Source organism: Lagenorhynchus albirostris, chromosome 15 (assembly GCF_949774975.1).
Source record: "Lagenorhynchus albirostris chromosome 15, mLagAlb1.1, whole genome shotgun sequence".
NCBI lineage: Eukaryota > Metazoa > Chordata > Mammalia > Artiodactyla > Delphinidae > Lagenorhynchus > Lagenorhynchus albirostris.
In genome coordinates, this window is record NC_083109.1 from 53,158,948 (window position 1) to 53,175,445 (window position 16,498).

At 51.3% G+C, this 16,498-nt stretch overlaps 1 protein-coding gene across 1 annotated transcript in view; it reads left to right on the top strand.

The window, feature by feature from the left end:
* Positions 1-16,211, top strand: part of C15H16orf96 (chromosome 15 C16orf96 homolog) — a 38,957-nt gene extending 22,746 nt beyond the window's left edge. The window contains 7 exon segments of the mRNA XM_060124795.1: positions 4,415-4,533; positions 5,243-5,305; positions 7,570-7,662; positions 8,931-9,076; positions 9,078-9,164; positions 13,810-13,890; positions 14,387-16,211. Coding sequence (XP_059980778.1) covers positions 4,415-4,533; positions 5,243-5,305; positions 7,570-7,662; positions 8,931-9,076; positions 9,078-9,164; positions 13,810-13,890; positions 14,387-14,931 — 1,134 coding nt within the window. The 3' untranslated portion in view covers positions 14,932-16,211.
* Positions 16,212-16,498: the final 287 nt, after the last annotated feature.

Consider the following 16,498-nt stretch of genomic DNA (forward strand, 5'->3'; position numbering starts at 1 on the left):
TGCTGGTCATTCGTTTATTCATCATTTAATGATCACCTGTATTGAGCCAGATCCTGGGGAAATGTTGATAAGAAGTCATAGCCTTAATGTGTACCATCCAATAGAGAGACAGGAACAGTCAGGCCGGCCATTTCAGCGTTGTGTGGTTCCTGCAGCTGGGGTGGCTGGTGAGGACAAAAGAGCTTGGGTTTAGAATCAGGCAGCTCTGGGTCCGAGTTGCAGCCCCACCATGATTGGCAGTATGCCTTGAGTTATAGAACCTCTTCGAGCCTCAGTTTTCTCATCTGTAAAATGAGGATTTATTCACTCATCATCCACCTATTGGGTACCTCTGATGCTGGTTAGCGAGGATATGACGATAAGCACAACAGATATGGAACACACTTGTCATAGAAATCATACAAATCAATGCAGGATTACAGCCAGGGTAACTCAGTTATCTACAGAACAACTGACCTGTTTTTCTTCCATAATTCAATGGCAGGGTGAAAAAAAGTAGGACAGAGACTGTTCTAGATTAAGAGAGTCTCAAGGGGCACAACAACCAAATGCAACACACGAGGAGACTTACTTTGTTTCCTGGTTCAGTTGCTCCAACTCTGAAAATGGGCTGGGAATTAGATCAACGTCAAGAATGACTGCTCATTATGTTAGATGGGATAATGGTATTGCAGGCATGTAAGTAAATAACTAAAATATTTGAGTGAAATGTTATGATTTCTGTAACTTTTTGAAAAAACACTCCATCAATTCCCTGGCGGTCCAGTGGCTAGGAGTCTGTGCTTCCACTGCAGGGGGCACGGGTTCGATCCCTGGTTGGGGAACTAAGATCCCACAAGCTGCATGGCATGGAAAAAAAAAAGAAAAGAAACAAAGAAAAAAAGGCAAATGTAGCAACATGTTAATAATGATTAAATCTACATGGTGGGTATATCAGGGTTCATGATTCTAGTCTTTTCTCCTCTCTATGTGTCTGAATTTTTTTCCTGATTGAAAGCTTTTTTGTTGTTTGTTGGTTGAAGTGATCCTATCCTCATTGCTCTTCTTTTCTTTGTGTATTTTAATCGTGGTAAAATTCACATGACATAAAATTAACCATTAACTATTATAAAGTGACTAATTCTGTGGCATTTGTTACATTCACAGTGTTGTGTGGGCACCATTTCTATCTAGTTCCAGAGCATTTCCATCCCCCCAAAGGAAACCCCAGGTCCATCAAGCAGTCACTCCTCACTCCCCCCTCCCCCAGCCCCTGGCAACCACTAATCTACTCTCTGTCTCTGGATTACCCTATTTTGGACATTTCATATAAATGAATCACAGTATGTGACCTTTTGTGTCTGGCTTCTTGCACTCAGCATCATGTTTTCAAGGTTTATTCATGTTGTAACATGAACCAGAACTTCTTTTCTTTTCTTTTCTTTTTTTAATTTTTTTGGGCACACTGCATGGCGTGTGGGATCTTAGTTCTCCAGTCAGGGATTGAACCTGTGCCCCCTGCATTGGAAGGCAGAGTCTTAACCACTGGACCACCAGGGAAGTCCCAGAACTTCATTTCTTTCTAGGCTGAATAATATTCCATCAAATGGATAGACCACATTTTGTTTGTTTGTTCTCTGTTGATGGACACTTGGGTTATTTCCACCTTTTGAATAATGCTTCTATGAGCATTCACATACAAATTTCTGTTTGAACACCTGTTTTCAGCTACTTTGGGTAGTTACCCAGGAGTGGAATTGCTGGGTCGTATGGTAATTCTGTGTTTAAGTTTTTGTGGGGGTGATATATAGTGATGTCTGCAATTAACTCTCAAATGGCTCAGAAAAAAACAAAAACACACATACATATGTATAGAAAAAGAAAACATGACAAAATGTTAAAAATTGGTGAATTTCAGTGGATATAGGAGTGTCCTTTGGACTATTCTTGCAACTTTTCTGTCGGTTTAAAAGTTTTTGAGGGGGGGCTTCCCTGGTGGCGCAGTAGTTAAGAATCCACCTGCCAATGCAGGGGACACGGGTTTGATCCCTGGTCCAGGAAGATCCCATGTGCTGCGGAGCAACTAAGCCCGTGTGCCACAACTACTGAGCCTGCGCTCTAGAGCCCGCGAGCCACAGCTACTGAAGGCTGCGTGGCTAGAGCCCGTGCTCCACAACAAGAGAAGCCACCGCAATGAGAAGCCCGCGCACCGCAACGAAGAGTAGCCCCTGCTTGCCACAACTAGAGAAAGCCCGTGCGCAGCAACGAAGACCCAATGCAGCAAAAAATAGATAAATAAAATAAATTAATTTAAAAAAAAAGTTTTTGAGGGACTTCCCTGGTGGTCCACTGGTTAAGAATCCGCCTTCCAATGCAGGGGACGCGGGTTCAATCCCTGGTCTGGGAACTAAGGTCCCACATGCCGCGGGGCAACTAAACCTGTGTGCCACAGATACTGAGCCTGCATGCCACAACTAGAGAGCTCACGTGCCACAGCTACAGAGCCCGTGTGCTCCGGAGCCCATATGCCACAACTACAGAGAAGTCCGCATGCCACAACGAAGAGCCCACGCCCTGCAACGAAAGATCCCTCATGCTGCAACTAAGACCCAACGCAGCCAAAAATAAATAATTTTTTTTAAGTTTTTGGGTTTTTTTAAGTTTAGAATGTTGGGGAAAAGAATCTTCTTGGTATGCCATGCGCTTCCTGTAGTGTTTGATTAGCAGGTAAGTCGATGCTGGCAGGTGGTCCCTTCCGGAGTGAAGATTCGTCAGGGCCCAGTGGTGCTAGCCCAGCTGATACCACCAGTGTAAACGTATATTCTCCCCTTATAAGCAGCAAGTAATTTGGGGGTAACTCTCTGTCACTCTGGGAATGGCCATTGCCTCGTTGGCCATTCTCCTGGTATTGATAGTTTCCTCCTAAGTTGAGGATTGTTGCCTGAACCCATTATTTCATTAAGGGTTACAAAATGGTGATTTTTCTAATCCTAGCATTGCTTCTATATCAGCTAGAAATCTGTAAAGAAGAGCTTTCCCTCATCAACTTGAGCTGATAACCCTGAAATAGGGTTCTTGCAGGAAAGACAGATAATGGTGAATTATTTCCTTTAATTACCAGTTTTCAGGGTAAAATATTGGTGCGGTAGCCACCTCCAATACATGGCGGCAAATGAGGGTTTCTATTTTTTTTCTTTTTTGTGGGTGTCACTATGAATCATGAGTTTTTAAATATTCACTTTGTTCAATCAGTTAAGTTACTGTTTTGTCGCTCACATGGTTTCATCTTAGGCTTGCAAGCTGGCCCCTGAGCCCCTTGACGTGACCCTCTGTCTTGGATAGCTGTCCTGCTTTCTTATGACAAGATGTTCCAGGCTCATCTTCTACATTCCCTTCCTCAGACCTGAATCAGCCATTTCTCTGTGGAGTCTTGGTGCCTTTAGGGGGAATGGTGTTTAGGGACCAAAATCTGGGCACTGGAAGGAACACTTTAAAAATTCAAAATTCCCGCCATGGAAAGAGTCTGGCAGTTTCTTAAAAGTTAGGCATAGAGTCGCCATACGACCCAGCACTCCCACTCCTAGGTAGATACCCAAGAGAAATGAAAACAGCCCACAAAAAAAACTTGCACACCAATGTTCACAGCAGCATTTTCCACAATAGCTAAAAGGTGGAAACAACCCAAATGTCCATCAACAGATGAACGGATAAACACAATGTGGTATATATATATAATGAACATTATTCAGCCATAAAAAGGAATGAAGTACAGCTACACACTACAACATGGATGAACCTTGAAAACATGATGCTGAATGAAAGAACCCAGACACAAAAGGACACAGATTGTGTGGTTCCGTTTATCAGGAGTGTCCAGAATAGGCAAATCCATAGAGACAGAAAGTAGATTAGTGGTTGCTTATGCCTGGGGGTTTGGGATGAAAAGAAAGGTGACTGCTAAGGGGTATGAGATTTCTTTTGCGATGATGAAAACATTTTAAAACTTATTGTGGTGATAGTTGCACAGCTCTGTGAATGTACTAAAAGCCATTGAATATACACTTCACACTCATTAAATAGGTGTTGAATACGTGAAGGTCAGGTGTCTTGGAGCCATCAGGAGAATGTTTCTCGGGCCTGCACTCAGAATAGCAGTGGGGTTGGTTTGTCTTTTGGAGGCAGTAACTGACGGTGTTTCCTTGCCTTGGCTGCCGGGAAGCTCACTTTGCAGCTCCCCTCCGGGAAAAGCATGCATTACGGGTCTGAGCCGTAACCCAAGCGTTGTCATTTTCCCTTTCCTTCACCACTTCACTTTTCTTGATTAATCTTGTTACACTCTACATAACTTTGCAAGTTGCTGCAAATCCTTTTCTGGAGCAAGGCAGAGTGTGAATTAATTGACTAAAGTCTCTTTTCTTCCTTTGGCTGTTCACAGCTGGTTCCCAGTGATTTGGACGATCTGAAGAAAGACATGGATGAGGTCTGGAAAGTAGTCAGGAAGCTGCTGATTGAAGGCTTCTGGTTTGACCCCAACAGTGCTGCCGGCTTTAGGAAGTGAGCCTCTCCCGGATAGGGGTGCAGCTCCCAGAGGCTAGGAGTCTCTCTTTCCAGAGAGGAAACAAGAGGGGTATCCCAGTGGATTCTGAACTCTGGGAGGAAGGATTTCAGACCTGTGGACCCAGAGAGAGGGGGCGGGGCTTCCCAGCTGCTGGGTTGGGCGATGGGGCTGCGAGCACCCAGGGGCTCAGAGGTGGGCAGGCCTGCCCTTGAGTGCAGAGGGGGCTCCAGGTGCTCATGTGAAGAAACCTAGGCTCAGAGAGGGAAGGGGCTCCCCAGAGGGAGCCTGGGCAGATCTGGGACTAGAGCCAGGCCCCCACCCGCTCCAGACAGAGCCCCAGGCAGAGGGACTTGATGTTCCTGGGGGTGCTCCTGTCCTCAGATCACCCCTCATGCTCCCAAATGTCCACTGTGAAGAGTAGCTTTCCCTGGTTTTAAAGACCTCCTTTGTGTTTGGGGCAAGGAGAGAAACTAAACACACTTTTACGCCTGCTGCTGCCCCAAGTGGCCGCACATGGGGGTCAGCAGGGTCCAGTAGAGCTGAGCTGAGCGCAGGGGCTGGGCCAGTGGGAGTAGGATGTGGGGGAAGCCCTGGCCCTGAGGCACAGATGGACCTGCAGCTTCCGCCGCAAGCACTGCCTGGGACAGGCGTGGCCTCGTAGGGCCTGGTTTGGCGCAGCAGCTGACGGAGCTGGGTGTCTTCCAGGAAACTGTTTGAGCGGGTGAAATCTGTCTCCGGCCACCGGCCCGTCAACATGATGACCAGCCCGTGAGTACCGCCGGGGATCATCTGTGACGTGTACATCCGTGTACACCGTTCTATACACATCATTTCATTAGCCTCCGACCTGGGCAAGGTGCTAGCATCCCTCCCTTCACCAGCCCTGTCTGGTGCCCGCTGTGTCCAGGGGCAGGGTCAACTCCAAAAGGAAAAGGATGAAAGGAAACTCTGGGGAAAAGCTGAACTTTGTGGGACTTCCTTGCACATATTTTTATAGTCTAATACTTTTGTTTATTTATCAAGGTGAAATTCACTTATAAAATCAACCATTTTAAAGTGAACAGTTCAGTGGGATTTAGTGCACATTCACCTCTAATTCAAAAATATTTCCATCTCCCCCAGGAAATCCTGACCCGTCAGCACTTACTCCCATTCCCCTCCCCCAGCCCCTGACAACCACCAATCTACTCTCTCTCTCTACGGATCGGCCTGTTCTAGACGTTTTGTATAAATGGAATCATACAGTATGTGGCCTTGTGTGTCTGGCTTCTTTCACTGAGCATGATGTTTTCAAGGTTCATTTGCATTGTAGCCTGTGTCAGTGATGCATTCCATTTTATGGCTGAATAATATCCCACTGTGTGGACACACCCTAGGATCTTGTAGTGCCCATGGCCTCTGCGCTGCTAGGCTGTTCCTGGTGACCTGTGAAGCTCACCACCCCACACCTGGCCATGTTGGGAGATACAGCCAGAATTTTTCTTTCAAAATCGCAGCATTATTTATAATATTTTTATTGAAGTGTAGTTGATTTACAATGTTGTGTTAGTTTCAGGTGTACAGCAAGGTGATTCAGATATAGATATATATATATATATATATATATATATATATATACACACACACACACACTTTTTCAGATTATTTTCCCTTATAGGTTATTACAAGTTATTGAGTAGAGTTCCCTGTGCTATACAGTAGGTCCTTGTTGGTTATCTGTTTTATATATAGTGGTGTGTATATGTTAATCCCAAACTCCTAATTTATCCCTGCCTGCCTCATATTTTTTTTTTTCAAAAAAAGAGGAAAGGAAACAACCTGAAGTGGTGAGTGAGTCACGGTACGTTCACATCAGCCAGTAAGGCAAGCCGTAGAGGAAGGCCTTACGTAGAACCTTCTGAGATGTGGGGGGGTATGTTCCATAGCTGTGCTGTCCAGTGAAGTAGCCACTGGCCACATTTGACTGTGGAGCACTTGAAAGATGGCTAATGAGATAGAGAAACTGAATTTTTAATTTTATTTAAATTTAGTTAATATGGGGAATTCCCTGGTGGTCCATTGGTTAGTACTCTGTGCTTCCACTGCAGGGGCCACGGGTTCTATTCCTGGTTGGGGAACTAAGATCCCACATGCCACACGGCGTGGCCAAAAATAAATAAATTAATTAATTAAAATTTAAAATAAATTTAGTTAATTTAAATAGCCACATGTGGCCAGTGGCTGCCATATTGGATGGCACAGTCACAAAAGAATGTTTAATGACCTGGAAAAACGTTTGCAGTAACTTAAATGAGAAAAACAAGTAGGATGTGTGTTATGATCCTATTTTTGTTAAAAAAAAAACAAACATGGAAAAATACTGGAAGGACACATCAAAATATTTGATTACAGTGGTTACAGTGATTTCTTTGTGTTTTTCTATACTTTCTAAAATGCTGACAATATGCATGACTTTAAATTTTTATTGAGGCTTAATATGCATACAGTAAAGTATGTAAACGTTTGTTTTACAACTTGATGGGTTTTAACACGTGTACACACCTTGGTAACCACCACTCAGATCAAGAAGTAGAACAGTTCCAGCTCCTCAGAAGGCTGATGTTTTTACTATTTTTATTTCTTGTACTGAGGTCAGATACACATAATATAAATTAACCATTTTAAAGTTAACAGTTCAGGGGCATTTAGTACATTGACAATATTGTGCTGCCACCACCTCGGACAATCTACTGCCAGAACCTTTCCACCCACCGGAAGGAAACCCCGTGCCCATAAGCAATCATTCCCCATCCCCCTCCACCCACCCCTGCCAACCTCCAACCTGCATCCCACTTCTAGGACTCACCTGTTCGGGGGTTTTCCTTTTATTATCAGAACAGCTGTTCTTTATGATTTATGAAGAGAGTGGTGGCCCCATGCTGTGGATCTTTCTAGAGGGAAGGCTGTGTTTGAGGGCGAGCTTCCTGGAAGAGGTGGAAGCTGGGCCCTCTGCTGGCCACGTGCGCCTCCCACTTAGCTCTTGTCCTCCACAGGCAACTCATCACCATCCGCAGTGCCCGCCTGCTGTCGCGGCTGCGGCCGGCCAGCGCCAACAGCTACGAGTACCTGCAGCGGCAACAGGTGAGGTGAGCAGGTGGGGGTCCAGGCGCCAACAGAGACGCAAACTCCAGTTCCAAGATGCAAAGGCTGCCTGGGGCACTGTAGCCGTCTGCAGGGTAGCCGTCCTGGGTGGTGGAGCTGCAGACGGGCACGTGAGGTGCTCATGGGGAGAGGAACGGACAGGTTATTGGGCATCTGTCATGGGCCAAGAACTGTTAAGGGAGGGAGCTCACACCCCCCATTTAAAGCTCACACCCCCCTGTGAGCTAGGGTTGATGGGCCTGCTTCCCGCTGGAAGAAGTGACTCATGACCCCGGGTCCTCTGTGGGGCTTGCTGCGGCCGGGCAGGCACTGTGCCAACCTCTGTGACAGACCTGACCTCGTTGAATCCTTACACATTATCTCTGAGGTCATTCTGCTATCATCCCATTTCACAGTTGAAACTGAGGCTCAAAGAGCTTGAGCAACCCACCTGAGGTCTCACAGTTAGTGAGTGGCGGGCTCTGGCACCTAAACCTGCAGGTTTCCTCTGCCCACGGCTAGCTCCCTGGGCCCCAGCCCTGCCCCTCATCCCCTGACACCCCACAGCTTCATGGGTGCTTCTGGCTCCCAGGCCCCCAGGCCCGAGGTTATGTCTGGCCAGGTGGGGAGTGATGGCTGAATAGCAGCCACAGCCACGTGAAGGGGAGGGACATGGGGGCCTGTGCCCGGTGCCCCCACCCTCACTCGCCTGACTCCCTCTTGAGATGAGAGGTTAAGAGGGACTTCCCTGGCGGTCCAGTGGTTAAGACTCTGCGCTTCCACTGCAGGGGGCGCCGGTTTGATCCCTGGTCAGGGAACTAAGATCCCACATGCCGCTCAGCATGGCCAAAAAAAAAAAAAAAGAAAGAGGTTAAGAGCCTGCATTTGGCAAGCCAGACCAGGGCTCCAGGTCTGGGAGAACATGGGTCTCAATTGCCCTCTGCCCCGACGGTGCCTGTCTGTATCCACACACCAGGCCCCAGGCCTGCCCGGCTGCATTACCCAAGCTGAAGCTGGAAGAAATTCCAGTCTTCCCTCACTACTGGCCAGGCCCTCGGACCCAACCTGAGGCTCCTCTGGGGCAGAGGGGTCTCCAAGTGGCTGCTGACTCCCCTGCCCTGCCCCGGGGAACAGCAGCAGCTGCAGAAGCTCCAGAACCTTGCAGCCCTGGAGGGGACTCGCTGGGCTCCCAGCAGGACTGGGGTGATGGCCCCGGAAATGATGCCAACCTTGATTTCAAATCATGTAACTTGTCAACAATCTACCCCTACAGGGACCCTGAGTTGTTGGACTATGATTCCATGAGTCAGGCTGCAGCCCCTGGCAGTGGGCAATCCTGGGGTAAGCCAGGCCCTGCTGCCTCTGTGAACACTCCCTTACCCGGGGCCCCGGGCTGCCCAACAGGCCGAGGTGGACATCCTGGGAGTGGACGGGATCCTGTACAAGGGCCGAATGAACAGCAAGGACAGGGCGCGGCCCCTGACCGACACAGAGAAGGAGCTGGCAGGTGAGGAGCATCAGGCCTTCCTGGGCACCCCTGACCCGTGCCCTGCCTTTGCTGGGCATTGTGAGGCCCAGTGTGATGCAGGTGGGGCCCAGAGCCGGCAACATCCGAGACTGAGGGTTCCTCACACAGCCACTCGCAAACATGGGATCCTGCTGTATGCCAGGTACTGTACTGGGACAGCTTGTGGCAAGGGATGCTGGGGAGGGGTACTGGATGGCCTCCCCAAAGAAGAATGCTGGGTGGTGATGGGAGAGTTGTGACAAGGGACACTGGTTCAAGGAGGAGGTCCTAGACTGCTGTCCTGAGGCCTCTGAAAAGGGAATAAGGCTTAGCTGGATAAAGGGATCAGGTGGGAGGAGAGTGATCTGGGGGAAGGGAATAGCAGTGCAAAGGCCCTGTGGTGGGTGGAAGGCAGGCACACTTAGGAACTCGGGAAGGTGAGTCTCCCTGGAGTGGGAAGATTGGGCTGGGGTTGAGCATGATGAGGAGGACGCCAGGACAGACTGGAGGCCTGTGTCCTAATTGTCACGGGTTGGGGAGGGTTGGGCCAGAGGGAGACATGGAATGAATTGCTCTGGTTACTGCAGTGTCGAGGCCCTGGCTCCAGCTGGCTCCGACCAGGGACCCTGGGACTCAGCTCCTGCACTGGGCCAGCAATACCTTCTCTGCCTGCCCCTTTGAGGTTACCCTGCTCTGGGAAGAGGGGTTCCACACACTGCCCTACTGGGGCTGGTCCAGGAGCCACAAAGTGGTCAACAGGTTAAATTCCGCCCATGGTGTCCCTCCTCACCCCACTTTGCCTCCATTGACTTGAGAACAACCACCAGACCCCTAAGCAAAGGAAAGGGTACTCTTTTCCTGGGTGTGCTGGACAGAGAGGACAGCACCCTGCTTTAGTGTCCCGGGGCTGCAACAAATGACCACAGATTGGGCGGCTTAAGACAATAGAAATTAACTCTCACAGTACAGGAGGCCAGAAATCCAAAATCAAGGTGTTGGCAGGGCTGTGCTCCCTCTGAAGGCCCTAGTGGAGGATCCTTTCTGCCTCTTCCAGCTTCTGGGAGCTCCAGGCATTTCTGGGTTTGTGGCTGCATCACCCCCGTCTCTGCCTCCTTCTTCGTGTGGCTTCTCCCTGTGTCTTCTTCTCTTCTGTCTCTTAACTCAGATGCCCTCATCTGAAGATCCTTCACTTAATTACATCTGCAGAGACCTTTTCTTTAAACAAGGTCACATTCACAGGTTCCAGGGGGACACATCTTTTGGGCAGCTGCCATTCAACCCGCTACAGGCCCCTGCCCTGGTCCAGGGAGCAGGTCACCATCTTGAACCCTGCATTCCCCCTGGGGCACAGATGTGGCCCTTACAGTGTTAATGGCTCTACCTGGACAATGCCCCCGGACGCAGATGCTGTCGGGAAGAAACTCAGGCTGGGCCCCTGGGATCACCAGGCAGGATAACAGCAATGGTGGCCAATATTTAATGAGCTCAACTTCTTGCCAGGTCCTGCACTGCCTCCTCTCACCCTGCACCAGCTGGTGAGGCATTACACAAATGAGCAGGTGAGGGTCTCTTGCCAGAAGCCCACCCTTGGTGGAGGGGTCAGGGTCATCTACAGACCCGCCCTTCATCTCCAGTCATCCATCGGATGGCGTCCCCACCCAGCTCCCCAGGGCTGTCATCAAGAGCGAGGGGCTCTTCTCCCCAGGGCTTGTTTGTTCTCCAGACCCATGCAGCAAAGCAGGAGTGGATCAGGATGCCTCAATTGCTTTATCCTGCTTGGGGGCCACAAAGTCTAACTAGAAATTGGAATCAATTCGAAACCCACCTGTGGCTGGATCTTTTGACCAGTTTGTCTTATTGCACATTTTTTTACTCAAAAGAAAATTCTAATCCAAAACACACTCAATATCTAAACCTAAACTAGCTGATGTGAGCCCCCCTCCCAGGTCCAGCCTGATCCCAGATACATCCATCCATCCTTTGCCCACAGGGCCATCAAGGGCCGTCCAGCCAGCCTGTGCCCTCCTGATGCCTGCACAGTGGTCAGGATCTCAGGCCGGGCAGAGGAACCCTTGAGCCCTAGTAAGCAGTGCCCCCAGCATGAGGCTGAACTTCCAGAGAGGTCTCAGTGGAAGGGGGGCTAAGTACAGGCAGGGCTCAGGTAGGCAGAGGCAGCAGGGGAGCAGATGGAGGGGAGATGCCTCACCAGCCTCACCATCCTCACCAGCATTGAGTGAATGGTCTCAAACCTGCTCCTGACCAGGCCCCTCCCCCGCTCAGAACCCGGCAGGGTGAGTGTCCTATGGCTGCTGTAACATTACCACAAACAGGGGCTTAAAACTATCCAAGTTTGTTTTATCTTAGTTCTGGAGATTAAATCAGAAGTGAATCTTACAGGGCTAAGATCGAGGTGTCTGCAGGGCTGGTTCCTTCTGAGGCTCAAGGGGAGACTCCGTGTCCTTCCAGAGGCCTCCCACATTCTTTGGCTCGTGGCCCCTTCTGCCATCTTCAAAGTGCATCTCTCTGACCTCAGTGTCTGTCCTCACATCTCCTTCTCTGACTCTGACCCTCTGGCCTCCCCTCATAAGAATCTTGCAATTACATTGGACCCATCCAGTTAATCCAAGATCATTTCCCCATCTCAAGATCCTTAACTTGATAACATTTACAAAGCCCCCTCTGCCATGTAAGGTGACATAGTCACAGGTTCTGGGGATTAGGACAGGGATGTCTTGGGGTGCATTGTCCCCAGAGTCCGATCTCCTTGGCTGGTCTGCAGGGCCCCTTGGCCACTCCCCGCCCCAGCCTCGTCTGCTCCCTGCCTCCAGCCTCCCAGAACTGCTTGCTTGGGCTTCCCTGGTGGCGCAGTGGTTGAGAGTCCGCCTGCCGATGCAGGGGACACGGGTTCATGCCCCAGTCTGGGAAGATCCCACATGCCGTGGAGCGGCTAGGCCCGTGAGCCATGGCCGCTGAGCCTGTGCATCCGGAGCCTGTGCTCTGCAACAGGAGAGGCCACAACAGTGAGAGGCCCGTGTACCACAAAAACAAAAAACAAAACAAAACAAAACTGCTTGCTTGCTCTCTCAACGATCCAGGCTGTTACCCCCGTCTGAGCCCCTGCATGTGCCATGTGCTCTGCCTGGAATCCCTGGGGAACCTTTCTCATCTGCCAGGGCTCAAACGTCCCCTCCCGTCGGGAACCTCCCAGCTGCTTGGCTTTTGGCTCTTGCAGAGGTGGGAAAGCCGTGGAGGAGATCGTGGGAGAAGCAGATATTGGGGTCAGGTGGCAAGTTCCGGTTTGGGCCTCTGCATCCAAGGTGTCTGTGGGCCTTCAAGGAGAGTGCAGGCTCAGAGCTGGGTTCCCAGGCCTCAATGGGTCTTGGTACTGTATCTGTATCCCAGGCTCATGTGCTTCACCTTGGAGGGAAGCAGTATGACAGTCTCACTGGTTGGCTGGTTGGCAGGTCCTACCTCTGGCACGGGTTCAATCCCTGGTCGGGGAACTAAGATCCCACAAGCCGTGCAGTGTGGCCAAAAAAAAAAAAAGATGAAACATGGAAATAAGGGAGAGAATGACTGGGGTCGGGAGGTTGTCCCTGTGGAGCATGTGTCTGAAGGACTCTCTGAAAATGAAGGTCAGGAGACAGCCAGGGAAGGACACAGTCGTCCAAGCAGAAGGAACCGTCAGGGTCCTGCATGGGAAGGAGCTTCGTGCCCCTGTAATTCGTCCCAGGTGGGAGGCCTGGCCCATCCCCTCCAGACTTGGTGCCCTGCTTAGCCGTCTGCGACCCCCCAACACCACCACCACCCCCGTCCTTCCTGCATATTCGCTCTCATGGCCTCTTTTCCCTGCACGTTCCCACCTCGTACAGGGGTCTCTGGTCCGGATGGCCGGTCATGGTGACTCTTGGCTGGATGGGGAGAAAGGGACGCCTTGGGTTCAAAAGTGAAGGATGGAGCCAGACTCCAAAGGCCACATATTGTGTGACCCCCCACCCCTGCCATGATGTGTCCAGAACAGGCAAATTACGGAGACAGAAAACAGATTAGCGGTTGCTGGGTGCTCGGGGGAGGGGTGAATGGGGGTGTGTGTGACTGCCTCATGGGTACAGGTTTCTTTTGGGCATGATGAAGTATTCTGGAACCAGATGGAGACGGCAGTTGCAAAGCCTTGTGAATACACTTAATGCCACTGAATTGTTCACTTTGAATGGTTAATTTTATGTGAAGTTTACCTCAGAAAAATGCATGCACAGAAGATGAAGGCCAGGAAGGTGGGGTGGGGCACTGTGGTGGCCTGGTCCTGGTGGGAACAGCTGAAGAACTGTCAGGCTGGCCAGCACGTCACCTGTATCTTTTCATGCTAAAATAATGTCTTTCTCCTCCTTGGCCTTGAGTTACTTTCAAAAAGCCTTTTTCTGACATCTCAGCTTTTAGAAGCGCTAGACTTACGAAGGTGGGGAGGGAGGAAGGGTCTTCCTTGCATGACTGGGTGGGGATTGGGTATGTGAAGAGGCGGCAGCGGGTAGTGGGGCAGGGGGCAGCAGGACAGGTCCCACCAGAGCGAAAGGGCCTCCAGGGTGGCGCAGAGCCCTGGAAGCACCCCCCACCAGCTCCTGTCTCTTCCCCTTTCTTTTCCACCAAGCTGTTAAGGTTCCGCATCCCCCAGCTCGAAGCCCATATGAGGGTGCACGCCCGAATGCCTTATTCGGTGCCATCTACCCCTGTGAGTACCTGCCCCCCAACTCCCTGGCCCAGCTGGGATTCTTGCAGGGTCTCTGGGCCCCCCAGTCCCAGCCTGGGGCTCTCCTACCCCACCTCATCCATATCTCACCTGCCCTGCCCAGACCTGGGCCAGAGAAAATCCCTCGAGTGGCCCCCACCTGGCACCCAGCACCCTGGCCAGGGCCTCCAGCCATCCTGGGCTCCACCTTTACCCTTCAGCCAGGTTTCCTGGCCCAGAAGCCATCCCTGGGGTCCAAGCCAGGTGTCTGTGCCCTGGGGTCCAGCCGGCTGCAGAGCTGGGATGAGGGAGCCTGTTCATTCCCTCGGGCCTCTCTGCTGAGGGCCCGTGAGCCAAGTTGGGGGCAACTGAGCTCATGACTCCTCTGGTCACATCACCACGTACCAGGCATCTGAGAGCACTTTACAGCATACAAAGCACTTCCTCCCTTCTCACCCCCCCCCATTCCTTATCCCGTTAACCAGGATGCTGAGGTGAGCACAGCTAGCCCATTTTAAAGTGGGGGAGCTGAGGCGCACGACCGTGAACTGGGGAATGCAAGAGCTGGGCCAAAGTCCATATCCTGGACTCCAAGTCCTGTGTCCTCTCGGCTGCCCTGCTCCACTTCTGTGTCCACCTCTGGTTTCATTTATCTTGGGCCGCCCCCCAAACCCAGGAAGTGTCAGGTGCCTGGACTGGGTGAGCAGAGGTGGAGCACTTCCAGTCTTGGGGCGTCTCTTCTCCTTAGTGGAGAAGATGACCCCATCGGGCCAGCCTCTCTCCAGAATATTCCTGGGACACATCATGGGTCTCACCTGCCCCCCAGCAGCCTGCCCCCCAAACCAGCATGGGCTCAGCCACCTCAGGCCCCCAGCCGACATGCCAGCTCAGCCTCTGTCTCTGCCTCCCCTGCCACTGCTGCCACAGCTGATGCCATCCCTGCAGGATCCCCAGCCGGCCCCAGGGCCTGCCGGGCACCCAAGGCCTCTGCGCCTTGAGTCCCAAGCCGGCATGCAGTCCACCAAGGAGCCCACCAAGCTGTGAGCCTGCAGTGCCAGCGTCGCCCCCTCCCCTGAGCAGGTGGAGACCCTGCCCTGAGCCTAGTCTGGGGAAGGTGCAGGGGCCCTGGACTTAGGGGAGGGTCTCCGTAAGGAGCTCATTTTGATCCAGTAGCTGTTTTAACTGTCATATAAATACCTGTAATACAATCCTCCTCATGCTACGTTTCATGGAGAACACAGCTTTCTAGATTGAATTTCCCACTAAACCAATTTAATTCCTTGACCAATTTTCAATACAACACAAAGTGGTTTTAAAAACAATCACTTTCCTTTTTATTTTGCTGAAATGATTTTATCAGAATCAGTTCCAATTACAGCTAACGCCACTGTCCATTTTCTTTGGGGACCATTATTTCTACCAGGACCAATTTTCTCATGGGAACCAAATTTTATTGCGTGCATGGTTTTTTATTGTCTGTTGATTGTTCCCACCAGTAATTAGTTATGAGTTGGATATTTAAAGAACGTGATTGTTTGTATTTACTTCTGGCTAATCCATGAGGCACTTGGAGCAATGGCCCTGGAATCCTCCAGGACCGCTCTGTCCTGTTTGGCATCTTTCTGCCTCTTTGGTTCCCGCGCTCACTGCCTATGCACTTGATGGAGGGGGCGGGGGTGTCAAAGCGTCCTGATTTGGGGTTCAGAGCCCGGCCTGCTCACGCCTGCCTGGCGGGTCCTGCAGCCTGGTGTGGTTTCTGCCCCTTGGACGGTTTACTGGTCCCTCCTTCTCCGTTTCGCGTTTTCTCCCTTTCCACCCCCTAGGTTGTCCAGTTGCGCCCTCTACCCTTTCTGTGCTTCTGATACTTGTATCACATTCCACAAAGACTAAAAAAAAAAAAAATTTCCCTCTGAATAGTTTTGGGGCATGGCTCCCCCAAACATCCACCAGAGGCTCCTGGAGCAAGTCAGGGAGTGGGGTGGGCAAGCTGCCCGGGGGTCCGCCTGGGGGAGCCAGGGTGCTGGCATGGAGGAGGGTTCTCTGGACGGGCGGCCAAAGGAGTCCTGGATGCTGCGTGCCTGCCCCTTCCCACCAGTTGTCCCCCAGCCCTGCCTCCCCCTCCCCCTGCTCCTCACCTGCAACCACTCCTGACTTCTCTTTTCTTTCTCCAAGGACTGTGTCCAAATGAGGCCGAGCTCTTCCTGACCCAGGTGACCTACACCGCCTTGGGGGATACTGGCCAGTGCATCCCTGGCCCCACCCCCATATCACAGATGAGTGTTTTTGTCAGCTTCTCCCCAAAATAAAATCTTTCACTTTTCTGATTGTGGATAAGGGTGACTGGCCCCATGCCCTCTGCGAGGGGAGGCCTTGCCAGTCCCACATGGGTGGGTGGACCTGCCAGTCCTTCCTCGGGCCATCAGCCCAGGGTCAGCCTCCCAGAACCACTGTCCAGAACCACCATGGCTGAGTCTCAGCAGAGAATCACAACAAACCACCCCTACCCCGTCACGTTGGTCGCCCCGTGGCAAAGCGCCCCATGTGGCCCTGGTCCTGTGTGGTGGGCAGATCACGGGCCTGTGGGAGGGGCAGTGGTGTGACTTGCCCAGGG